At 42.5% G+C, this 27,069-nt stretch overlaps 1 protein-coding gene across 1 annotated transcript in view; it reads right to left on the bottom strand.

Moving 5' to 3' along the window:
* The window catches only part of LOC143927686 (cadherin-related family member 3-like), an 81,212-nt gene that overhangs the window by 16,839 nt on the left and 37,304 nt on the right, over nt 1–27,069 (bottom strand). Inside the window, exons 9-15 of the mRNA XM_077451941.1 lie at nt 25,619–25,778; nt 24,417–24,507; nt 19,718–19,816; nt 16,375–16,604; nt 11,501–11,672; nt 6,875–7,119; nt 104–297 (exon numbers count right to left, since the gene is read on the bottom strand). Coding sequence (XP_077308067.1) covers nt 104–297; nt 6,875–7,119; nt 11,501–11,672; nt 16,375–16,604; nt 19,718–19,816; nt 24,417–24,507; nt 25,619–25,778 — 1,191 coding nt within the window. The remainder of the gene's footprint in view (nt 1–103; nt 298–6,874; nt 7,120–11,500; nt 11,673–16,374; nt 16,605–19,717; nt 19,817–24,416; nt 24,508–25,618; nt 25,779–27,069) is intronic.

Consider the following 27,069-nt stretch of genomic DNA (forward strand, 5'->3'; position numbering starts at 1 on the left):
TGAGGGTACTGTGCATTGTGTTTGCTATAGAAATTACAAAGAAATTAAAATACAATGATAAACAGTAGCAGGAAGTCATAAAATGCACCGGAAATACACTCACCTCTTATTAGTCACCTTGTTCTTCACATTTTGGCACAGTGCTTTCAAGTTGGTGTATTTCCATATCAGATGGCAAGCCCAAGCAAACAGAGCAGCCAAGAGCAAGGCCATGAGAGTCAGCAGGAATGGTACATACCAGGCGGAGGGGTTATACGTGTTGACATCCTTGTTTACTATAGTAAGTCCTTTTCTTTTCTATTAGAGATGCACAAAAATGTGGTAGAGTTATATGCAGCAACTAACCAAACTTTAGATTTCAAACAATGAAAATCTAAAGACAAGCATTCTGTTTCTTTGATCATTACATAACACACCAGGAGTGCAACATACAGTATTTTACAAAAGTGAATGCACTCCTCACATTTTTGTAAATATTTTATCTTTATCTTTTCATGTGACAACACTGAAGAAATGACACTTTGCTACAATGTAAAGTAGTGAGTGTACAGCTTGTATAACAGTGTAAATTTGCTGTATCCTCAAAATAACTCAACACACAACCATTAATGTCTAAACCACTGGCAACGAAAATGAGTACATCATTATGCAGCACCATTTTCTGCTGCATTTAGGATCCTACCACCACCAGAGGAAGAAGAGAGTCAAGAGGACCTGTGATGTCACCAGACCAGAGACATCTGGAAAAAAAAGTACACTAAGCAAATTTGTGGTTCTATCTCACCGTGGCTGGAGAAAACTACCTTCAAACCGGATGTGCACCTGTCCATTACCTGTTTCATGAGCCTTCCTCTTCCACTAAATCTTATAAAAATTGTTTCACTCCCCACCTCTTAAATGCAACCCTGATAATGTCTTATCCCTAGTATTTAGAAACAGGAAATTTTCCCAACCATTCTAGCTTGGAAAACAAAAGTAAATAAGGTAATAGAAGGGGAGAGATGAGAGTTTATGTACCGGGAGAAAAATGTGACATTTTGCCCAGCTGAATTTTCTACTCTTCTGAGATTTGCAGGGAATTGTAGTTATTGTGCTTTGATCTATCAATGATATGTTGGTTCCAAGCCAATCGATGAACTATACACAATAAAGACACAGATCCTCATTTATGTTGTATATTGGTATATGCTTAGGAGGGAATAGGGATGAGCCGAACACCCCCCGGTTCGGTTCGCACCAGAACTTGCGAACGGCCCCCGCGTTCGTTTACGAACGTTAGAACCCCATTGAAGTCTATGGGACTCGAACGTTCGAAATGGAAAGTGCTAATTTTAACGGCTAATATGCAAGATACTGTCCTAAAAAGGGTTTGGGGACCTGACTCCTGCCTCAGGGGACATGGGTCAATGCAAAAAAAAGTTTTAAAAACGGCCGTTTTGGCGGGAGCACTGATTTTAATGACGATTAAAGTGAGAAAAAAAAAGTGAAATATTACTTTAAATATGGTGCCTGGGGGGTGTCTGTAGTATGCCTGTGAAATGCCACGTGTTTCCCGTGTTTAGAACAGTCCCTGCACAAAATGACATTTAACAGAAATAACACCATTTAAAACTGCTTGCGGTTTTAATGTTATATCTGGTTCCTGCAATATGGTTGAAAATCATTCAGAAAAATGGCATGGGTAGCCCTCCCTGCCCATTACCAGCCTATTTGGGTCTTGTACGCATATTAAGGGGAACCCTGTACCCATATTAAAAAAAGGAAATGCGTGTGGCCCCCAGGCCCTATATACTCAGAACAGCAGTATACAGGCGGTGCAAACAAGACAGGGACTGTGTAGGTTTGTTGTGTTAAGTTGAATCTGTTTGTAATTTTCAACTGGTACATTTTTAAAGTGTAGCTCCAGTCAAAAAAACTATTTTTAAGCTTTTTGGAAAACATAGGGAAGGGTTATCACCCCTGTATAATTTGTTTTGTCGTCCATCTTTTTTCATCTCACTTGCTGTTGTCTCCTTCCGTTTGCAAGTAGGAGATGTTTGTAAGTTGGATGTTTGAAAGTAGGGGCCTGCCCTATATTATAGTGGTATGTACTGGGTACAGAGCACGCAGACAGCACGCACTATCTCCTAACACTACTGACTGCAAGCTCTATTAATAACCACTTGACCACTGGGCACTTAAACACCCTTAATAACCAGACCAATTTTCAGCTTTTGGCGCTCTCACATTTTGAATGACAATTACTCAGTCATGCAACACTGGACCTATATGAAATGTTTGTCCTTTTTTTCACACAAATAGAGCTTTCTTTTGGTGGTATTTAATCACCTCTCAGTTTTTTTATTTTTTGTGCTATAAAAGAAAAAAGACCGGAAATTCTGCGAAAAAATGAATTTTTCTTTGTTTCTGTTATAAAATTTTGCAGATTAGTAATTTTTTCTTCATAAATTTTTTTTTACTGGTTACATGTTTTGAGTTGCAGAGGAGGTCTAGGACTAGAATTATTGCTCTCGCTCTAACGTTCTCGGCAATACCTCACATGTGTGGTTTGAACACCGTTTTCATATGTGGGCGGGGCTTATGCATGCGTTCGCTTCTGCATGCGAGCACATGGGGACATGGGCGCTTTAATTTATTTTATTTTTTTTATTGTTCATTATACTTTATTTATTTTAGTTTGACATTTTTTTCCCCAAAAATATATTTTTGATCACTTTTATTCCTATTACAAGGAATGTAAACATCCCTTGTAATAGGAATATGGGGTGACAGGTCCTCTTTACAGTGAAATCTGGGGGTCAATATGACCCCGCATCTCACCTCTAGGCTGGGAAGCCTGAAATAAAAAATAAAAAAAAGATTCTGGCTTTGATCGTACTGGCGAGTTGGTAGAAGCACCGGAGGGCGGTGAGGGGTGGGGGGCGTCTATGGCTGGGTATTTCAGGGTATCACCGAGTATGGCTGGGTATCTCCGAGTATGGCTGGGTATCTCCGAGTATGGCTGGGTATGGCAATTTATGGCAGGGTATTGCAGAGTATTGGCGGGGTACTACAGAGTAATAGCAGGGTACTGCAGAGTATTGGGGAGTACTACAGAGTAATGGCAGGGTACTGCAGAGTAAAGGCAGGGTACTGCAGAGTAATGGGGGGTACTGCAGAGTAATGGCAGGGTACTGCAGAGTATGCACTGGTATTGCAGAGTATTGGCGGGGTATTGGCGGGGTACTACAGAGTAATAGCAGGGTACTGCAGAGTATTGGGGAGTACTACAGAGTAATGGCAGGGTACTGCAGAGTAAAGGCAGGGTACTGCAGAGTAATGGCAGGGTACTGCACTGCAGAGTAATGGCGGGGTACTGCAGAGTAATGGCGGGGTACTGCAGAGTAATGGCGGGTACTGCAGAGTATTGGGGGGTACTGCAGAGTAATGGCAGGGTACTGCAGAGTAATGGGGGTTACTGCAGAGTAATGGGGGGTACTGCAGAGTAAAGGCAGGGTACTGCAGAGTAATGGGGGTACTGCAGAGTAATGGCAGGGTACTGCAGAGTATGCACTGGTATTGCAGAGTATTGGCAGGGAATTGAGGGGTTAAATTCGGTGAGCAGCGATGTGGGCACTGCAGATGCAGCCCACATCGCTGCTGACACCGATCTCTTTCCCCTCCGCTGTACCGATCGGTACAGAGAGGGGAGGGAGGAACCGGCGTCATAACATGACGCCGGTTTGTTTACAAGTGATCACTCCGTCATTTGACGGAGCGATCACGTGATAAACGGCCGCGACGAGCGGCCGTTTACCGTGATCCGTGATGCGCCGGTCACGGATGCTCTCGAGTGCGCGCCCCAGGGGGCGCGCGAGAGCAGAATTCTGGGAGGCCGTTAATCAACGGCCTCTCAGAGTTAAACAACCGCCCTGAAGCTGTTAATCGGCAATGGGCGGTTGTTAAGTGGTTAAAGATAGATCACTAGCTATATAGGTGAGGTGAATATAGTGTAGTAGTGTATACTGCGGTCAGGGCACAGACAATAACCACTACACAAGAGCAAGATAGGAAATCAGCCAAAAACGATTGGTGTGTAACTGTGTTGAAGGTACACAGAACACCCACTGCTTCAGATTCCAACACACTACACGAGGCCGCCTCAAAGGCGGCCTTATATAGTGTGGGGCGTGCACTACACAGCCTGAGCTATGATTGGCCACAGGCATCCTCGCTGCTGGCGCTGCGATTGGCCAAGCATGCGGGGTCACAGTGCATGCTTGGCCAATCATGAGCCAGCAATGCACTGCGCCATCGCAGTGCATTGTGGTCCGCGCGCGCCATACGAATTTTGACGCGAACGGACCAAGAGTTCGGATTTCGCCGAACGCCCGAACAGCCAATGTTCGAGTCGAACGTACGTTCGACTCGAACACGAAGCTCATCCCTAGGAGGGAATATCATGGGGAACTCAATGGAAAAGAACTATGTACCTTCCATTACTATACCCACTTAAAGTGGTGTTCCACACACAAACAAAAATGCTTAAAATTCCTAAAAAAAAAAAAAAAAAAAAAAAAACATTTGGAAAAAAATTAATTTTTAACTCACCTCTAAATGACTGTTGCTAGGGGGGTACCTCGTAGTCTGCCTCCTTCAGTGCCTGGGCTCCTGATGTCACTTCCCCTCGGTGAAGGAAGGGCTCAGCTCTGCCCCCTCCCTCCTGTCACTCATCTGGGAAACGTTACAGGTCCCAGGTGACTGCGTGGCCAATCACGGCGCACGGCGCCGCTCACGCATGCGCAATGGGTGCCCGGCTGTGAAGCCACAACCGGGTGCCAACAGTTGCAATGCTGGCACCGCCAAGAGGGGGGGGAGCGGGGCTTCGATCCCCCTCATCGATGGACCCTGGGACAGGTAAGTGTCCGATTATTAAAAGTCAGCAGCTGCAGTATTTGTAGCTGCTGACTTTACTTTTTTTTTTTTACGGAAACTCCTCTTTAAGGCACTAAGGAGTAGACATTCTCAATTATAAAAAAGTACCAAAATGATTTCTCTTTCTTTCTCTTTTTTTTCTTTCTTCTTTTTCCAGCCTACCGCTTCTCCTATGACCCTTTAATTTTATATATCCCCCTTTATACTCATTTCCTAATTGTTGCAGTATCATCATGGTTTCTTACCACCATGAATATATTAATTAAAATGGTGATATATGGATGTAAAGCAAGGAAGAAGAAATTAATATATATGGTTCTTAATTGTATCACTTGATACTTACCATCCCAAAGATCAATACATTATGTAAAGAAAATTGTGACAACCTGATATCTGTATTTGAATTTCTGCATTATTTCTTAAAAACGATAAAACAGACTATATGAGATAAAGTATGTATACTGATTATTTTAAGGTGTGGGGTGCTCCAAGGTAGGGGTGGGGGCAAGATCTGAGCCCAGAATGGGGCTTTAATGATATTTTATTAAATACACAATTATTTATTTACTGTATATCCACTAGGAATTCAACTTTAACCAGTAGTCTTATTTATAAAAAGAAACGTTCATGAAATGTTAGCTTTAGGCCCCTTTCACACATGCGGACCGTATGTCCGTATTTCATCCATCCGTTTGCGGATGAAATACGGACATACATGCATTCCTATGGGATAGCGGGTATCTGCGGATGAAAATCTGCAGACACCCGATATCGTCCGTCTCCGCAATGGTCCGATTCTGCATACGGAGGAAAATCCTATTTTTCTATCCGTCTGCAGAGCGGATCAGATAAACACGGACAGATGCTCATAGAGGAGAGCGGAGAGCTGACAGGGCGGTCCCTGCACAGTGTGCAGGGACCGCCCTGTCACCCGCCGGCTCAGTGGGGATAAACGGAGCCATCCCCGCTGAGCAAGCGGATCATCATGGGGCGGATCGTTACAGCTCCGTCCCGTGTGAAAGGGGCCTCAAAGTGCTTTGGAAAGGTAGGCCCAACCTTTGTATCTGACATTGAATGTATTTATTTATTTTTTTTAATCACAGAATGAAATATTAAATACAGCTCTGATTTCCAGCTATGGTCATAGCATTCCCTCGAATACTTTTATGCCCTGTACACATGACCGGTTTTCCCGTCGGAATAAACTCTGAAGGTTTTTCATATCTGAAACTGTCTTGCGTACACACGATCACACCAAAGTCCGACTGTCAAGAACGCGGTGACATACAATAAGTACAAGCTTCCGTCTCGTACTTCAGAGCATGAGTCGGTTTTGGTCCGTTGGAACAGCATACAGACCAGCGGTTTTCCCGATAGGAATTGGTTCCGTCGGAAATATTTAGAACATGTCCCATTTCTAGGTCCGTCAGAATTTTCAAAGAAAAAAGTCAGATGGGGCATACACACGATCGGAATATACGATGAAAAGCTCCCGTCTGACTTTTTCTGTTCCGCTCGTGTGTGTGCGGCATAAGTGTTTGTTCAACTACAGGAAAAATTAAAATATAAACTAACACTGTACACCCTGCCCATCCCCCCCAGCCCCCACTGTGCTTACCTCCGTGGATGCCGAGCTGTAAGTGCCCACACAGCCAGTCCGGGGGTTTGAAATCTCCGCTCTTCTCCTTCTTGTCTGTATAGTGCTTCTGTGATGGATCAGAGTGATGCTGATTGGTGAATGCCCATCACAGGGCATCACTCTGATCTGCCCCGGAAGCACTGCAGAGAGAAGAAGGAGAAGAGCAGAAGCTGTGTGGGCACAGACAGCTCAGCATACATGGAGGTATGTACTAGGGGGGTGGGGAGAGTGTACAGTGTTCATTCCCTTTTACATTTTTTCTATAAACGGGAAATTACACTTTAATTATATCTGTAATCTAGATTCTTCTGTCATTCTTACATAGTAGTCAGTTGTAGGTGGAGCGGGTGTGTTAGTTCGGACCACTCTTACATCGATCATTGCTGTTCCAGTTCTCGGATGCTGAGCATTACCATACTTAACATTGTCATCAATTATGTGGACAATCAGGGTGTATCTCTGCTGCATATCTACCCCATTGTCAAAGTCAAAAGGAGATTTCAAAATAAGTTTAGGGTTGTGAGAGCCATGGGTGGGATCAAAAGAAAAGTGATTATTGGTGTTCCCTAAAAAAAAAAGAAAAGAAAAAAAAATCAATATGACAATGTAGTACTAGTCAGATAGTTTTTATTTTGATGCTGACCGGCCTATGTGGGTGTAGATGACACACGACACAACTACATGCCTCATGCACACAGGATGTGTTTTTTTTTCCTTTCCCAGATGTCTATGCTTGTAAATGATATTAGGCACGTTTAGGTGGATCAGGCACTTGGGCAGTCATTCATTTCATTGGCCAGAATTTTAACTTATTGGTTATTGGAATGCACATGCATGAACGTTCAAGTGCTAAATGGGCCTAGTGCTTAAAGCAGAGGTCCACCCAAAAAGGGAAGCTCCACTTGTTTGCTTCCCCCTCCCCCCCCCCTATCTGCTGCCACATTTGACACCTTTTGAGGGGAGTAGGGAGCAGGTACCCATCCCCACTGCTGGGAGACCTCACCGTGGGGAGGTCCCACGGACGTTAGGCCCCCTTCTCCTTATCCCACTGCCGGGCCATTCAAAAAGCGCAGCTCACTACGCACATGGGCAGTAGGGAGTCACCTAGTGCTTAAAGCGGAGCTCAACCCGAAAGAGAAAGCTCCGCTTTTTTTCTATCTCCTGACGCATTTGACACATTTTTTGGGGGGGGAGACCTGGTGCGGTACCTCGGAAGGTTGACTCCACCTTCTCCTTCCCTACCCCCAGACCATTCGTATTTGCAGTAGAGAGCTGGCTGTGAAGCTGCAAGGCTTCAATGCTGGTTTCCCTTCCAAGGAATGGAGGTGGTGGCAGCACCCGAGAGCCTATTGAAAAATCGGCTGGGGTGCCAACATCGTGGAATCCCTGGACAGGTAATTGTCTTAATATTAAAAGTCACCAGCTACAGTATTTGTAGCTGCTGACTTTACATTTTTTGGCGGGAAGACTGGAGCTCCTTGTTTACGTGCATTTAGGTGTGTTGAGTGTTTTTTTGTGGCAAACCGCTCACCTTCTGATGGACACATAGGGGTTGATTTACTAAGGGCAAAATAGACTGTGCACTTTGCAAAGTGGAGGAGTCAATTTTCAAGACTGCCAGAGAGGGGGGTTGCAGGTCTTGTGCAGGGAGGATCAGAGGGTCAGGTAAGTATATCTCCGCTGCCCTCTCCCCTAGAACAAAACAAACAGTTAACCCATGCAGTGTGGGCACAGACAAGGAGGAAAAAAATTGCTCGGAGTTCTGCTTTAGAATTTCTTCAGATATTGTCACCAAATGTATTTGAGGTCATCTTTAAATTTCAATCAACATACTCTGTGCAATTTCCACATCTGCCACAAATAAATTAGGGATACCAAAGAAAGGGTAATCCAAAAATTCCCTAGCACCCATTCCAGCTAATCAGCGCAAAAAACCTAATAAGTTGAAATCCAAGATTAGCTCTCCCCCAATTGGTACCTGCTCCTCCCATACTTTGATGGTATATTCAGGCTGGTCTGCTGATTTCACAGATGCTCTTCATCTTCTTTTTTATCTGGCAGTGGACGACTTCCAAAGGCTGCGGACAGCCATATAATGATATAGAACTGCTCTTTGCAGCCTTCTCCTTTAAGTCCAGTGTGGTGGGCGGAGTCTTGACACCCTGAGCTCACAGGATGTCGTTTAAATGACCCTGGGCTTCGTTGAAGCAGGAAGAAGTGCCTCATTGCTCAATGGTCTGTCCATAGGGGCCGGTGACAGAAACCCCCACTACTTGTTTGTTATGTCTACCCATTCACACTGCCCACCTTATACATACATATACATATATATATATATATATATATATATATATATATATATATATATATATATACACACATATATATATATATATATAAATGTATATATATATATATATGTGTGTGTGTGTGTGTGTGTGTGTGTGTGTGTGTTTTAATATTTCTTACCTTTCTGTTTTATTTGTGGCAGATTTATATATAGAACTCTATGGGCAGATTATATTGCTTTGAAAAGATGGCAATGTGAAGATGTGGGCACAAGTAGGATTTTCTTTTTTTTAAAGTGCATATAATTCAGTGCTCGAGCCTTGAGATCTTTAAAAGAGAAGTGCGGGAATATAAAAAAATAGAAAAAAACTGTCATACTCCGATGCTTCATCTGTCCCCTGCCACCTCTAAGAACTGAGTTTCTTTGCATGTTCCCAGAACGTGCTGATGTGAAAAGAGTCTAACTCTATATTATCTGAGCTTCCAACTCTGAGATATTTATAATGCAAAGCATATATTGATAGCAGGTATGCTTTGGTGGTATCCCCATTCTCTTTAACGGTACAACAACAACCCAGATGCCCAGAGTTGCTCAACGTGGTTTAAGACCCCTTTCACACCGTGCCGCCCATACCGCCAGCGTTAAAATGGGGTTATTTTTAGCAGCGTTTTACTGCCGGATTTGCGCTGCATTTCGCCCACTAGCGGCCGAGAAAGAGTTAATACCGACCGCAATGCACCGCAATATCGCCGTTTTGCCGGTGGTATAGCTGCGCTGCCCCATTGATTTCAATGGGGAGCAGCGGAGGAGGAGCGGTAAACACACAACTCCTTCACCGCTCCAAAGAAGCTGCTGGTAGGACTTTTCCTGAGGCCCTGCCAGCGCACCGCTCCAGTGTGAAATTCCTCGGGCTTTCACACTGGAGACAATGGAGCAGCTGTTTGAGGGCGGATTGCAGGTGCTATTTTTAATGCTATAGCGCCTGCTAAACGTCCTCAGTGTGAAAGGGGTCTAAAAGGCAGTTAAAAAACTTAAAACTTTTTAAACTGTTTCAATCGATACTATTGGGGTACCAGGTGAAGTTTCCGTTTATTGAAATAACTAAATAAATCAGGCCTAGTGCATTATCCTCAATAAAAGTTGTTATTTATCAAAAAGATAAGAAATATACTTACAAAAAATGCATGTATTACAGTTTTTCACAAAAGACAGCAGCTTAAGTCCACAATGAGACTTCACATGACAGATAAAAGATCCAACAGTACAGCAGGCTAACGTGTTTTGAGGTTTTCCTCTTCCTCAGAGTTAACAAAACTGCATCTCACACCTACACTTAGGCCGCGTACACACGCGCGGACTGTTCGCCCAACTTTGTCCGTCAAACAGTTTCGGCAAACAGTCCGCTCAAACTTAGCATGGACGGACATGGCCACACACGACGGACGAACAGTTTGCTGAAACCGTGCGCGATGATGTGAACGGCACGTACGACGGGACGAAAAATACGACGTCCTATACACTGCATTATAGCTTTCGGCGTGAAAATCCTTTCTGAGCATGCACGCAACTTTGTTTGACGAACAAGCCTACACACGAGCGGACTGTTCGCTGAAACAAGGTTTCAGCGGACAGTTTTTCGGAAATTCCGAAAAACCTTGTCCGTCAAACTGTCCGCTGAAACTGTCCGCTGAAAGCCCACACACGAGCGGACTGTCCGCCCAAACACTGTTCAGCGGACAAAGTTGGGCGAACAGTCCGCCCGTGTGTACGCGGCCTTATATAGTGCAATGTGACATACTAGCAAAAAGGTGGGGGGGTGTCTCACATCGCCCTATGGGCGTTGTCACACCACCCACCAATCAGGTACAGCCAATACGTTCATCCTATCTTGCTATCCAGGCTCATATGCATTGCTCAATTATAAAGACAAGTTATTACTATTAGTGGTTGAATGAGAGATTATTCATGCCGAGTCCATAACTGCAATAAAAGGTTTCATTACAGTTATTGACTGGGCATGAATAATCTCTCATTACAACCACTAATATGATTAACTTGTCCCTACAATTGAGCAATGTGTGTGAGCCTAGACAACAGGATAGGATGAACGTATTGGTCATACATGATTGGTGGGTAGACATCTCCCCCTCACCATTTTGCTAGTATGTCACATTGCACTATATAAGTGTAGGTGTGAGATGCAGTTTTGTTGGCTCTGACAAAGAGGAAAACCTCAAAACGCGCTAGCCTGCTGTACCGTTGGATCTTTTATTTGTTGAGGAGAAAGTCTCATTGTGGACTTAATCTGCTGTCTTTTATGAAAAGCTGTAATACACGCATTTTTTGAGTATATCACTTACCGTACCTTTTTTATCAATTAAATATTTTTATTGAGGATAATGCACTAGGCCTGTGCACCCTCTGTTTTGTTTTATTTCAGTGCAATCAGACTTCCTCAGTCATTGGAGGGCAGCAAGGTGTGACGCATCCAGACTAAATATAAGCCACGTCTGGGCCCACGGCTGAGCACAGAAAATTGTGTGTTTTGAACTTTAAAATTTTAGTTTGTGTTTGTACCAAAGCAAAAAAAAGTGCAAATAGTCAATCTACGGAAAGGCGAAAAGAGAAGCTGATTTATATGCATACAGTATATGCACCTGATACTATCTCAAACCGCATGGCCGTATCATCGGAGTCTCTGTCCTTACAGTTCAGTCTGAAGTTGTTGATGTTGATCCCAGCAGTGATATTATCATAAATGACAGCCGTGTATCTAGTCGGCTTACACACTGGGGCCTCGTCATTCTCTTCTATTATATTAACTGTGACCTAGAAGAACCCATAGAGACAGCATATCATATGTTAGTATTCAGAAAATAACAGCAAGCGAAATAGCAGTAAATATATAAGCCCTACTCTGACACGTCTATAAATTATATAAATTGACAAGCCTCAATCTCTTTTTTTTTATCATAAAGCAGAAAAAAGAAAGTTTGAGTTTAAAATCTGACACCAAATAGGTTTATCAATATGTTAATCAAACATTGCTGCCTTGTTGAAGGAGTAGTTATCAAAAGGCTGCCACACTTTTGTTTGTGTCCTTTTTCCAGCACCTTGTCTCTAGAAACAGACATATGTTAAAAAGAGTACTGTATGTATGCACATTTCTTCTGCTTTATTCCTTTAGGCTGGGTTCACAGTATTGTGAATTGGATGCATCCAATTCGCATAGCAGGAGATTGTGACCGGCTCTCAATGGAGTCGGTTCACACATCTCCGGAGCGTCTTCCGGTGCGAAATGCACAGGAATTCTGTGCGTCTTCTGGTCCGTTTCAGGTCCAAGTTCAGCCAAACATGTGGGCTCAAATCGGAGCTGAACCGGTGAATGGAGACGCACCGGACCCCCTTCTGTAAGCCGCACCATGCTCTAGTGTGAACCCAGTCTTAAATATGCTGTTACAACAAAAAAATACGTCAATCTGCCAGAAAACTGGTAAGGATACTGACAACTAAAGAACACTTCCTATCTTCAGAACTATAGAAAAAAATTTTGCTCCTTTAACTCCAAAAAAAGCTTACCCAGAAACCTTGTGTCAGGAAAGGACTTATGGGAGATGTCGTTTTGGAGGTGAGTGCAACTGAGCTCTCAACTCTGGAATTTTGATTCCCCATTACAAGTACAGGATAAAAAAATAGTAATTATGGCACACACCCTAGAGCAGTGGTTGTAAACCTTATTAAGACCAGGGCCCAGTAAATTCTCCCAAAAACTTCCAAGCCACAAAAGTAAAAAATAAAAATAAAAGGTTAATTAATACTAACACAATAATATTATTTGAAGACAAAATTAGTATTAAAATTCAGGATAGCTTTGGATAGGGCTGGGTGTCAGAGCAGGGGGTGAGGGTTATGGCAGGAGCTGGGGGCAACTGTGCTGGATGTGATTTGGAAAGGAGATGGGGGTCTCTCTAGGAAGCTGAAAAGTTTGCAGGGGCATTGTGGGAGACTGAAGGGCACTGTGGGGGCTGGGGTGTATTGTGGGACACTGATGAAGGTTGGGGACACTGTGGAGGGCTGAAGGCTCTGCAGCAAGCTAGGTGATTTTGCAAGGAGAACTCTGGAAGGTTGGGTAGCACTGTGGGACTGAGGGCTCTCAGGGAGCTTGGATGAACTGTGGGAGGTTGGAGGCACTATGGCCCACTATGTAAGGAATGGTAACACTTTGAGAACTGGAAGGCACTGTGTCAAGTGAGGGGATCTGCAGCTGGCTTGGGGCACGAAAAAAGGTTGTAGCCCAGCAGTGAGCCACGGCTTGGTGGTTCAGAACCACAAAGAAGAGAGGAAGATTTGGGGGTAAAATAGGGTAATGTTTGGACCACAAACTGTGCAAGAAAGGACTCTTGGAAGAGGAGCTTCTGGAGGTGTACCTATGTCAATAAGACCTAAGCTTCCAGCAGCATCACTGGAAGAATTTACAAGCCTGATGATGTAGTCACAGGGAGCAATATAAGCTGTTTCTTGCTACAAGAACAAGGTAAAAAAATAATAATACTGGAATGTACTCTAGAGGTAAGTGGCAGGTTCAGGATAAGTTTAGATAATGACTGGACATACTATTTAATTCTTAGGCAAAAGATTAAAACAATTACAGTATCTCATTTTTATTCCTCTTAATGTTCTTTAATTGTCTCAGTTGCCTTTCTTATATATTTGCTGAAAGAGCCAATGAAAAAGCAATATAGAGGAGTGGAGTCGTCTTTCTGAAAAAGAACTGCACCTGTTTAAAGAGATGAACAAGCAGAAGCATGTGAAATGTGCACCCAAAACAAATAGGGACTGCGGGAAATGAGACTATGTGCATGGCGAAAAATGTGAAGTATATCAATTTCTTTGCTAAGAACAAGTCTGCACTACACCATAAGACCCCAGCGCAACTTTTGCAAACCTGGTGCAGAGAAGAACTTGGTGGGAATGCACTCCTAAAGCCCCGTACACACGAGCGGACTTTTCAACATCCAAAGTCTGACGGAATCATTCCGGCAGACTATTCGATCGTGTGTGGGCTGCAACGGACTTTTGATTCGCAAAAGTCTGACAGACTTTAGAAATGGAACATGCTTCAAATTTTTCCGCCAGAACTCTGCCGGACCCAGTTCCTACCGAAAAATTTGCTTGTGTGTATGCTATTCCGACGAACTAAAACCGACGCTAGGGCAGCTATTGGCTACTGGCTATGAACTTCCTTATTCGAGTCATCACGTTCGAATCCGTCGGAGTTTGGTGTGATTGTGTGTGGCCACGTCCGCTCATTCGAAAAGTCCATCAGAACTCTGTCGGAACTCCGTCAGAACTCGGTCGAAAGTCTGTCGGACTTAATCCCTCGAAAAGTCCGCTCGTGTGTACGCAGCATAAGGCTCCCTTTCTCTATACAAGGACCTTGCAGTTTCTTGAAACAATTTGGAAAGCTCTCCTGCTTATGGACATTCTGATCCGCTGACGCTTAATGAACTCAAGAGTATGAATTGTTTCTTATGCTTATTATACCAGGTTGTGCAAAAAGAGCCTCCCGGTAATCAATGCTTATAAACAATTGTCCTGCACAGTTCTAACTCATGAAAAATAACTTGCTGCCAAAAGAGGGCAGATCTATAAATCGAACTGCAAGCTGCAAACTGCAGACATTGCCCTAGCAACTGGAGGAAATTACCACATTAACAGCGAATGCAAGCGATAATGGATGTTGGTGTTGTCATGTTATGTAACAAGGCCGCACTGCGTGTCTATAAATCTTTTCATTAAACAATACCTTCTCTGACTTTCTGTTTGACTTGTTATATACATGGAAAATAAATGATTGTGCAATTAATTTCAGGAGTAATATAATAAAGGCAATTTGTTTCCTCTTTTATAAACTTTCCATATAAGAACCACAATGGAAGGTCAACAATATTTAAAATTCTTTTGGGTCTGGACAACATTGTGTATTTGTAACTGAGCAACTGAAATCTTGTTTAGTGATGGCGTGGGTGGAAATGTAGACATTGTTTTGGTAGATGTACCAAATGTAGGTACCATAGAGGGCCATAATACAGTAGTGTGCTGTGCAGAGGACATTTCTCCTAGGGAGAAATGCACTTGGTGGACCCGAGACCTTGAAGCAAGGAGGGTTGAGAGAAGAAGAAAGATTTGGAGACGCAGTGACAAAGAGCACAACTCCCCGGAATCCTCATACCAGGACTTGGGTTCTTTGAACACCATTGTAGCCATGGCTTGGTATGAACACTTAGACGGCAGAACCTTTTCTTAACACCCATGATCCTCTTGACACCCATGATAAGGAACAAAATGCATATGAACTGTAAGCCTAATGCCCCGTACACACGATCGGACTTTCCGCCAACAAAACCGTGGATTTTTGTTCGAAGGATATTGGCTAAAACTTGTCTTGCATATACACGGTCACACAAGTGTTGGCCAACAATTACGAACGTAGGAATGTGGTGACGTACAAGATGTAGGAGGAGCTGAGAAAAAGGAAGTTCAATAGCCAGTACGGCTCCTTCTGCTTGATTCCGAACATGCGTGAACTTTTGTGCTTCAGACTTGTTTACACGCGATCGGAAATTTCGGACAACAAAGTTTTGTTGGCGGAAAATTTGAGAACCTGCTATCGATCATTTGCTGGTGGAAAGTCCGACAGCAAATGTTCGATGGAGCATACACACGGTCGGACTTTCAGCCAAAAAGCTCCCATCCAACATTTGTTGTCGGAAAGTCCGATCATGTGTACGGGGCATAAAAGTTATGTGCGGATGGTTAACCTTCTCAAGGAATTTACATCACCCACCATGTGGAATGCCAATGTATCATTTATATGGACTGTACTGTAATCTGTAATCCACTCAGGGCCACCATCATATAGTTATTAGTACTGCTCCCCAGTCAAGTTCTCCAATTACTTTTTTATAGAAACAGTGCTTTCTATGAAAGATCTTTCATCTGTCGAAAAATAATACATTTGGGGAGCATGACCCAATGTCTTTAAGAAGTCTAGCAATGTTTCACTTCTGTAGCCTGAGGTTACCAACCAGCCATTGCACATAATGTGGTACCCTGACATTCCTTTCCCTCAATTAATAATGTACTCTCTGCTGCCTAGCAATGATTTTCAACCTTCTGTGCATGTACAGCTACAACCCATTAGGAAACAAACAGTAAGTGAGCATAGCCAGGGATAATTATTTGTTTTTAATCTGAATATTATTATTATTATACAGGATTTATATAGCGCCAACAGTTTGCGCAGCACTTTACAATATAAAGGGAGACAATACAGTTATAATACAATAAAATACAAGAGGACTAAGAGGGCCCTGCTCAGAAGATCTTACAATCTAATAGGTGTCCATTTATGTTTTGCTGTTGCTATGCATTTTTCTTGCAGAAATGTGATCATGGAAAAACATGAAAAATGTTTAATTTAGTCATTATTAGCAGATTTTTAACGGCACTAACACAAATGTTTACTTACCTGTGCCAGTGCTTTGCGAGGGCTGATGGGGTCACAATCTGTGGCTTGGATGGTCATAGTGTATGAAGGTTTTATCTCAAAATCAGGGTTGGTCACTAGCTGTATGATTCCTGATGTGGGGTTTATCCAGAATCTATGAATTATGTCTGAGTTCCCATCTCGTATACTGTAGGTTATACACTCTGGTCGATCTCTGTCTGTAGCAGTCACTTGCCCCAGTACAGTGCCCTCTTTTAATAAAAGAATACCATTAGATTAGTGCTTTCTGTTACCTTAAGGGTATGTAAATATAGACACTTGTGCAGCTATTGAGAAATATATTGAAATGAAAATGTCCCCTGAATTCAGCTTCAAAGTGATCCGTGCATTCCACTTGCCCTTCCATCTAACAGTACTTTAGCAGAAAGGCTGTAACTTCTTTGCTGCTTCCTCTCCCACATCACAGCTCTCTAGCAGTCCCTAGATAGCAGCTGTCAATCCCTGTGTAAAAACGGACTTTACCTTTTGAAGTTCGTAGAGTGTGCCTTTGTGCAGTAATTCAGCCTAGATACATTGAGCTTCTCATTTCTTTTTCTGACTAGCTAGAATTATTTAAAATGTTCTGTTGGCTGACACCTCACTGTAATAGCAAATTACATAACATAACAAAACATTTTTTAAATATTATTTTTTTTTCAAGGTTAATATGAAATATTAAATATTAATATTTGGATTCTCCTTAAGGGACACAATGCTGGAAGAACATCATAGTTTACAGAACTCTATTAGTCGTCGGAGCAATGTATCCTCCCTTAGCAGCAGGATCAATTGGGAGGTTTAAATCAGACAACAAGAGTTGCAAGGCAAGCAGTATCCTTTGCTGTTTCTTTAGCTAACTCATGGTGCTCTAGGAAACCTCTGTCATGTGGTGGGTGTTTATTCATAACACAAATAGTGTATATAGATAGTGAAAATGGGTAAAAGCAAAGAGTTAGAAGCTAGCTGTCTTAAAAAATAAAATTGTGTTATTTTTTTAAAATTAAAATCATTATAGCTTCTCTTTAGGTAATTGGATTTAGAAGGTTACATGATACTTTAAATGATTGTGCCGGGTAAGTAGCAAGTGCTCAGTAATGTTCTAGTTCCAACATTCCTTACCTTTTTTCACATATACACTATATTACAAAAAGTATTGGGACTCCATAGGGTTCAATATTGAGTTGGCCCACCCTTTGAAGCTATAACAGCTTCAACTCTTCTGGGAAAGCTGTCCACAAGGTTTAGGAGTGTGTCTATGGGAATGTTTGACCATTCTTCCAGAAGCGCATTTGTGAGGTCAGGCACTGATGTTGGACAAGAAGGCCTGTCTCACAGTCTCTGCTCGATTTCATCCCAAAGGTGTTCTAACTGTGTGGCTATTGAGAAATATATTCAAATGAAAATGTTTGTGCCCGGAGTTCCGCTTCAGAGAGACCTTTGTATCCCACTTGCCCTCCCATCTGATGTTGCGTACACACAACCGGACTTTCCGGCAGACTAGGTCTGACGGTCTTCCCGAAGGACTTATGGCAGAGTTCCGAAGGGACCTTCCGAAATGAACGGACTTGGCCCCACACGAACGGACTATATCCCTTCGAAAGTCCATCCATATTGAACGTGATGACGTAAGACGGAACTAAAAAAGGAAGTTCAATAGCCAGTAGCCAATAGCTTCCCTTGCGTTATATTTGGTCCATCGGAACAGCCTACAGAAGAACATTTTTCCCAATAGGAATTGAGTCTGTCGGACAGATTTGAAACATGTTCTATTCCTAGGTCCGTCAGATTTTTATGTGAAAAAATTAGCCCGCACACGATCGAATTGTCCAATGGACTGATTCAGTCGAACCTAGTATGCCGAAAAGTCCGGTCATGTGTAAGTGGCATGACGGTACTTTTGCAAAAAGGATGTAACTTCTTTGCTACTCCCTCTCCCACATCACAGCTCTCTAGCAAGTCCTTAAATAACAGCTGTCAATCCCTGTGTTATTATCTTAAAAAAACAAAAAAATGTATTATTAAAATCATTACAATTTTTCTTTAGGTAATAGGATTTAGCAGGTTACATGCTACTTTAAACTATGGTGCAGGATAAGTAGCAAGTGTTCAGTAATGTTCTGGTTCCAACATTCCTTATCAACATCTCGTCCAACATATTGAGTTGGTTCACCCTTTGCAACTATAACAGCTTCAACTCTCCTGGGAAGGTTTAGGAGTGTGTCTATGGGAATATTTGATCATTCTTCCAAAAGCGCATTTGTGAGGTCCATAAAGACATGGATGAGCATGTTTGGGGTGGAGGAACTTGACTGGCCTGCACAGAGTCCTGACCTCAACCTGAAAGAACATCTTTGGGATGAATTAGAGCGGAGACTGTGAGCCAGGCATTCTCGTCCACATCAGTGCCTGACCTCACAAATGCGCTTCTGGAAGAATGGTTAAACATTCCCAAAGACACACTCCTAAACCTTGTGGACAGCCTTCCCAGAAGAGTTGAAGCTGTTATAGCTGCAAAGGGTGGGCCAACTCAATATTGAACCCTGTGGACTAAGACTGGATGCCATTAAAGTTCATGTGCGTGTAAAGGCAGGTGCCTAATACTTTTGGTAATATAGTGTATATTCATTATCTAAATGCAAGGTGAGCAAGATTTTCCATTGTTTGAGGGGGCAGCCTGTGATTTATAGCTTCCCTAAAAAAAAAAATGTCTACCTACAGTCATTAGGACCATCATTTTCGTCAAATAAAATTAGTGGACTGGTCAGAAATCAATTCATGTCTATAGAATTTTAAGATTTACCAGTTCTTCTGACGTACACAGGATCGGAATTCTCGTCGGAAAAAGCTCTGATGGTTTTCCCGACGGAATTCCAGCGGAATTCCACTCAAGCTGTCTTGCTACACACAGTCACACCAAATTCCGATCGTTTAGAACGCAGTGATGTACAACACGTACGACGGGACTAGAAAAAGGAAGTTCAATAGCCAGTAGCCAATAGCTTCCATCTCATAGTTGAATCTGAGCATGCGTGATTTTTGGCGTGCCGGAATTGCATACACACGATCGGAATTTCTGATAGAAAGTTTTTCAGTTGGGAAAATTGAGAAAATGCTATTAATTTTTGGCTGGCGGGAATTCGGACAGCTAAATTCCGATGAAGCATACACACGGTCGCATTTTCCGATGAAAAGCTCTCATCTGCCTTTTTCTGGACAGAATTCCAATCGTTTGTATGCAGCATTACAGTACCAGACTTGTCAGACTGTTAACCTGTCAGTGGTTATATACCATATACCATACCATGTACACCTCTACAGGTTTCACCTTTTGCTGTTTCCTGCACAGTGAAGTTATATGTGGTTGGGTTGAATTCTGGATCAAAATTGTTCACCGGAGTTACAGAGACAATAATTGTTGCAGTTACTGAAACAAAAATGCCATATCTTAGATTAATCACAATGGCGGCTAGGATTACAATGTATTTAATCAATTTCCAGATAGGCATATCAAATACGCAATAAAAAAGGCAAAAAATACAGCGCTAAAAATTAAGTGAAATTACCAATACAAAATAACCCCTCCCAGCTGCAGCTCTAAAAATGTGTGATATGCACAATACAGCGCGTCAACGTCCCTACGCACGTTTCGTCTACAACTGACGTTGTTCCCCAGACGACGTCAGTTGTAGACGAAAAACGTGCATAGGGACGTTGACGCGCTGACGTCATCGCGACCTGTGTTGTGAGCGAGTGTATGCTAGAAGGCCGGCGAAAGATTTTTATAGATGCTTGTTTTTATATTATATGTAAGTGCAATTTTATTATTCATTAAATGTTGTCCCACGGATTCACACTATGGTTAGCCTCTTTTTCAATTCTATGAGCCTGTGACTGTTGTGTGCTCCATGCGGCTGCTGCTGTCCCTGGTTTATCATTGATACTTGATCAAGGAGAAGTAATGTGAGTGATTTGGTATTCGGAAGGTCTCTTGCTCCATAGACCATACTAAGGTGGTCCGCGGAGGGGTCGTTCCTGGGTTGATATCTACTATACAGGCTTTAACAAAGCTTGCCTCTGGTAAGCGTGACATCTATGTGGTGGTGGATCATGTGTTGGTGGTGTTTGTGTACTCATAACTTTCAGTCACTTCTTACTTATTTGGACTTCATTGGACTTCGTTTATTCATTTATTTATTTTTATTATCTATGAATTCATATTATGTATTGTCTTCTTTTTATTTATTTATTTATACATGATTAATGGGGGTTATATATAAAATCAGATATATATAATTCAGCGCAGCTTTTTTCCGTTACTATATCAAATACGCAAACAGAAGCCAAATAGCTGTGCTGAGTCTTCAGTTTCTTTGGGGCAACAGTATATATTACAATGGGAAGAAGAAGGCCTGAAATGCTTATCATTCCTGAAGATATCCTTCTCCAGGCTCTTGGATGGCCTAGTCATGTTATTACATAATCTTTTCTGTACAGAGCCAATTTGAATTCTCAAAAATTAGGAGACGGGGCAGCTCAGGATGTGCTTAGTTTGCATTATCTGTCCACTACTATTCACTTGAAACACCATAACAAAGGCATTTGTATTTGGTAAAAGATAGCATGAAGCCCTGAATCCTACAAAAAATGGTACCCCTAAACTTCAGGAATTTAGGCACTTTGTAAAATGTAAAATGCATACTGTGAGTTAAGTCCAATGTGCTAAAAGTCAAGGAGAGGGGCGCCTCTGAATATATATCAAAGAACAATTTATTTATAAAAACAATATCCACTCCCATGGAAGAACATAAAGTTGAATTCAGGCACATCTCTGGGCTGATGATGCTTGAAAAAGGAGTGCGGCTATTCCATCATTGATAGCACGCTGGCTCTGAAACACGTCGCATGTCAGTGACGTCACAGCCCGGCGCCACACTGTTTTGCTTCCCAAGCCTCGTTCTGGTCTCTTCCCTGATGGAAGCTGGACGAGGATAGCGAGGCTGCACTGTGGCTTGATACCGGCCTTGGCGCTGTACCATTCTCACCTTTTTCCCCCTGGATTTTGCCCCCATCAAGTGGACTTTTAAATTTAAAGGGGCGCTCCGGCCGCTATTTTTTTTTTAAAAGTCAGCAGCTACAAACACTGTAGCTGCTGACTTTTAATAAGGACAAATGGAAAAAGTAGAGGAGGACAGAACGGGATTATTGCGGTGCTAGTCACTTTATCCTTAGTGAATTTCTCATTTCTTGTAACCACTTCACGTCAATTACTGGCTCCCCTAAAGAAGCCTATGTTTAGGTGAAACATGTTGGGACTCCATCAGAACAGCCAAGTGTAATCCCAATTGAATTAATTGACTAAATGTGGATATCTTACTGTTAATTACCATATTGGTTCATTTGTAACCTTGAATATGCGCTTTGGATTTTAAACTATTATATATAAATAAATAAAATGTTTTTTCAATTTTAATAACTATATATTATTTGTGTCTCTGTACCCCCTATCTGGGTCTCTTTTTGACTAGCACCGCAATAATCCCATTCTGTCCTCCTCTACTTTTTCCATTTAACCTTGTTGGGATGAGGTGCCTTGATAATTTTTTGCCCTGCCTGGGTTTTCTCCTTTCCTGGTTCTTTTAATAAGGACACTTACCTATCCAGCGAGCCCGCAATGTTGGCCACCCGAGGCCGATCCGTCCATCAGATCGACTGCCGGTGCTTCCATCTTAACGAAGGGAAACAGGCAGTGGAGCCTTGGGGCTTCGATGCCCTTTTCCTACTGTGCATGCGCGAGTCGCACAGCGTTTTGTGAATGGCCCTGTTGTTTTCTGGGACAAACAAATGTCCCGGAAGGCAACGGGGCCACTCGTCGAAGAGGAGGAAGTGCCGCGGAATAGGAAGAGGCAGATTAGGAAGACTGCCTAGCAACAGCGGTTTCCGGTAAGTTTTTTTATATATTTTTTTTTTAATTTTTTAAATAATTTTAATGCCATTTTTTCTTTTAGGGTGGCCCTCCACTTTACGCCACTAGTTCACAACCTCTTTGGAACTTTCTAATGCTGTACCTAGTCAGCACCTAGAGGACTTGCTGTGACCTGCAGTTCCAAATCATCTGAACTGATGTCCGATGTGCTGCATCCTCCAAGCTAGAAGCAGACTGACTGCAACTTGAAGTCCCACCTCATAGCCCAGAGATGTGCTTGAATTCAACTTGATGTTCTTCCATGAGAGTGGATATTGTTTTTATAAATAAATTGTTATTCGATATATTTTCAGAGCCGCCCCTTTCCTTGTCTTTTTCCTAGCTTTACCAGAACTCGCTCCTGGTCCCCGCGGTAGCAGTCTTGACAGACTCACCTATTTTTCTTCCCCATATTCGCCATCAAACTATTATGGACTACATATTGTCATTTTGAGTTATCTGAGCATTGTGCCTTGTACTTGTCAAATAAGTCCAACATGGTGCATGCCATCTTGTGGACTTATCTCTTTAATTTACATCTGACAGTTTTTTTGGAGCTCCAAGAGGACAGCTGTCGCTACATTTCCGGTGCTTCATTGCTAGACGCTCTGGTTGTAGAGTCACATGCAGCTTCTTTGCCCACCCCACCCCTCTTCCTGACCAACCACATAGAGCGTTATATCATGTGAACTCATTCACAAAATACAAATGCTTCTGTAAATGGGCAACAGAGGCGAAGGGGCAACAGAGCTGCTATGCATGAGAAGACAGCGTCTCTCCTGTTAGAGCCCCAGAGTTTAGCAATAGCTATCTTCCCAGAGCTCAAAAAAATTGTCAGATGTAATTAAAGAAGATAAGTCCAGGAGGTGACATGCACTTCATTGAACTTAACTTATAGGGGGTTATTTACTAAAGGAAAATCCACTTTGCACTGAAAAGTGCACTTGGAAGTAAAATCGCTGTAGATCCGAGGGGGACATGCAAGTAAAATAAAAAACAGCATTTTAGCTTTGTGGGGATGGCCCCTTCCTGTTCCAACATGACTGCGCACCAGTGCACAAAGCAAGGTCCATAAACACATGGAGGATCGAGTTTGGGGAACATAAACTTGACTGGCCTGCACAGAGTCCTAACCGAAACCCAATAGAACACCTTTGGGATGAATTAGAGTGATGAATGCGAGCCAGGCCTTCAAGTCCAACATCAGTGCCTGATCTCACAAATGCGCTTCTGGAAGAATGGTCAAATATTCCCATAGACACACTCCTAAACCTCGTGGGCAGCCTTCCTAGAAGAGTTGAAGCTGTTATAGCTGCAAAGGGTGGGCCAACTCAATATTGAATACACAGGGAAATCCAATCTAGCAGGGCAGGCAGACAGGGGGCTTGATCAGGAATAACACATACATGACAAGCATGAGAGTGAGGGTTTGGCTGGCTTATAACAGGTTTGGTTTGCACCCAGAGACTGATCACATTAATCACTTTGCAAATGAACAGACAGACAGACAAGGAGAGTGCCATAGCCAAAACCCTGCATGCTGGAATGAGGAGCAGGAGCACTAGATGCTCCTGATACATGGATGAGCGAGTTTGGGGTGAAGGAACTTGACTGGTCTGCACAGAGTTCTGACCTCAACCCAATAGAACTGTTTTGGGATGAATTAGGGCAGAGACTGCTAGCCAGGCCTTCCTGTCCAACATCAGTGCCTGACTTCACAAATGTGCTTCTAGAAAAATGGTCAAACATTCCCATAGACACACTCCTAAACCTTGTGGTCAGCTTTCCCTACAGAGTTGAAGCTGTTATAGCTTCAAAGGGTGGGCCAACTCAATATTGAACCCTATGGAGTCCCAATACTTTTTGTAATATAGTGTATATGTGAAAAAAGGTAAGGAATGTTGGAACTAGAACATTACTGGGTGGACCAACTCAATATTGAACCCTACAGACTAAGACTGGGATGCCATTATAGTTCATGTGCGTGTAAAGGCAGGTGTCCCAATACTTTTGGTAATATAGTGTATAAATAGTCTAGTAAAAATAAAAAGGACAAACTAACCTGTATGGGTTGTATCAGATGAGTCTGAAACTGACACCATCATCTCATATGTTGTCACTGGATTAGTATCATACACCAAATTTTCATTTACCTGAAACATTATAAAGGAAACGTATTGTATTCAATAAGTCAACCACAACACCTAACAGAATTAATCTTTAAGTAATCTGACTAAAAGGAAAGCTAAAGTGAAATTTGATTGGCTATTATGGGTAACTGCACTTTAATCATGGCCATTGCTCATCATACTGTTTTATAATCCACGTCAGCCACTTTTTTTTTTTAATTTGGGTTGGTGGAGAAGATCAAAAAACCTCTGTCAGACTTTTATTGCTGTGTCCCTTTTTAGAAGATATTCCATCTCCTCCCTTTCTATTTGATGGATGAGAAGAAGGAAGTGAGCGAGTGGCAGGATCAGCAGCCAATTTCCCAGAAAAGCAAAGTAATATTTAAAAAAAGGTTATATATAAATGATAAAAATTGGTAGGTAAGTGTTCATCTTTTTGGGGGATAGGGGGCGTTACAACCAGTGCCGGGACAAGGTCATCCAGAGCCCAGGGCAAACATGCCAAACTGTGGCCCACCACCCCAAGGCGTATGAGCATTATATGTCATCAAAAAGCCCCCCCTCCAAAAAACTGAGCACTAATCTCCCCCCCCATGGCATAAATTTCCCCTTCTCCCAGTGAAAATCTGTTCCCCTGCTGAAATCCCCCCTCCCAGCACAAATCTTACCCCCATCCCCCAAATCCACCCAATTCAAGTGCCCCCCCCCCCCAAAAAATCACTCCTCCTGGCACAAATTTTCTACTCCTAAAATTGCCCCCCCCCCAATAACCCCACTGCAAATTCCCCCTTCCAGCACAAAGAGCCCCAATCATCTCTCCTAGCACAAATCTTCTTCCCCTAAATTTTAGCATACCCCTAAATTTCCCCTCCTAGAACAATACTCCCTGCTGCCCCCAAATTCCCTTTTTCCAACACAAATCCCCTTCCCCAATTTCCTTGTGGTGCCCCCCCCCCCCACACCTCACATGATACCACAGTGCCCAGGGCAGCCGTCCCTCCTGCCCACCCCTTGTCCCGACCCTGGTTACAACAACTTTATTTAGCAGAAATGGGAATTAACAAAATCATACTACTCATAACATTGATCTGTAAAATATTTGTGACATATCTGGGTGAAAGAAGCACAGCCTCACCTTTATAACATTTGGATTGCCTGTTTGTTCAAATAATTTGCCTGGTCCAATTGGGCCTTCGCTGGGAAGGTATTTCAAGGGATTTGGAGGTACATCCGGGTCATGGCAATTCAATGTTGCAACAACTGTGTCTTTTCTAATAGGTTCTGTATTCGTAAAGCTATAAAAACAGATACAATAAGATACTCAACAATCATATCGCAAAATACTGTGAACACCGCCAGGGCTTCCTTTGACATTTGTTACTAGATGTCTCCACTGAAAAAATTCCCCTCCTGGACTAGGGACAGCATAACATTTTGCATTGCCTCTTAAATTCTATTATAGTAACAATGGTCGCTAGAAACAAATAGAGAAAATGAATTTCCCCAGTAGGGACAGAGACATCAATAAAAACTTGGTGTAAAAGGATGAACATGCCAGGAATTATTGAAGAAAACCCAGAAAGTTGTCTTTTCATCTGTCAAAATGGTACTAACAAAACAATTGATGTCCCATTGATTAATTGTGTACATACTTTATTTTGTTTATCGGTTTATGTCTTCTACCTAATGCAGGGCCATCTTTAATATTGATTGGACCCTGGGTAAAACTTTTCTAGGGCCCCCCCCCCCCATGCACTTTTGCTCTCCACATGCTCTGAAACATACAATAAATAGCAGCTAGACTCAAAATCAGTTTACTGAATCAGATCAGGCAGCTATTGCGATTGGTTGCCAAAGCTTACAGTGTATCATTACCGCTCACTGACTGGTTGCTAGAGGTTACAGAACACATTACAGCTCACTGATTAGTAGCTAGAGGTTACAGCACATGATTTCTGCTTGTTGAGATTACTGTACAGTAATACTGCTCACTGATTTGTTGCTATAGGTTACAGTACATCATCTCCTCACTCCCGGGGTCATGCTATACATATGGATGCCGCCTTTATTTACATATCTATGCAGCTATTTACATATGAATGCTGCTACTATAACAATAGGGCAGAGCTGGGCAGCATTGGTAACAGCACTTTACACTGAGATATCAGGACACAGAAAGAGACAAGGAAATTTAAACTGGGATAGTTGGCAAGTATGAGGCAGCTGCTTTGGGCCCCACAACAATGACAGGGCCCAGGGCAGCTGCCCCTTTTGCCCTGCCTAATGGGATGTCAGTTATTTTCTATGTACATTTTAACAGGTGCCAGCTGATATTTATTTACTAATTATGTTCTTCATGTTGTTCTTATAGCCCTGATGGAGGGGGACCTTTCAATTCCTAGAAACACGTAGGCTTTTATAGAATGTGATTTTGGTTTCAGGCAAATTAACTTTATAAAATAAAAACAGCGCCTGCTCGTCAGGAGCCAGCGATACAGGTGATTTTAGTGATAATACAGGAAGGTGTGAGATTTAAACAGAAACTTGGGCCAAAATATTAGTTTTTTGGCTTTTAATAAAGTAAAT

The sequence above is a fragment of the Lithobates pipiens genome, unplaced genomic scaffold, assembly GCF_037356315.1.
Source record: "Lithobates pipiens isolate NorthernLeopardFrog02 unplaced genomic scaffold, aLitPip1_a1.2 Scaffold_23, whole genome shotgun sequence".
In the NCBI taxonomy this organism is placed as follows: Eukaryota; Metazoa; Chordata; class Amphibia; order Anura; family Ranidae; genus Lithobates; species Lithobates pipiens.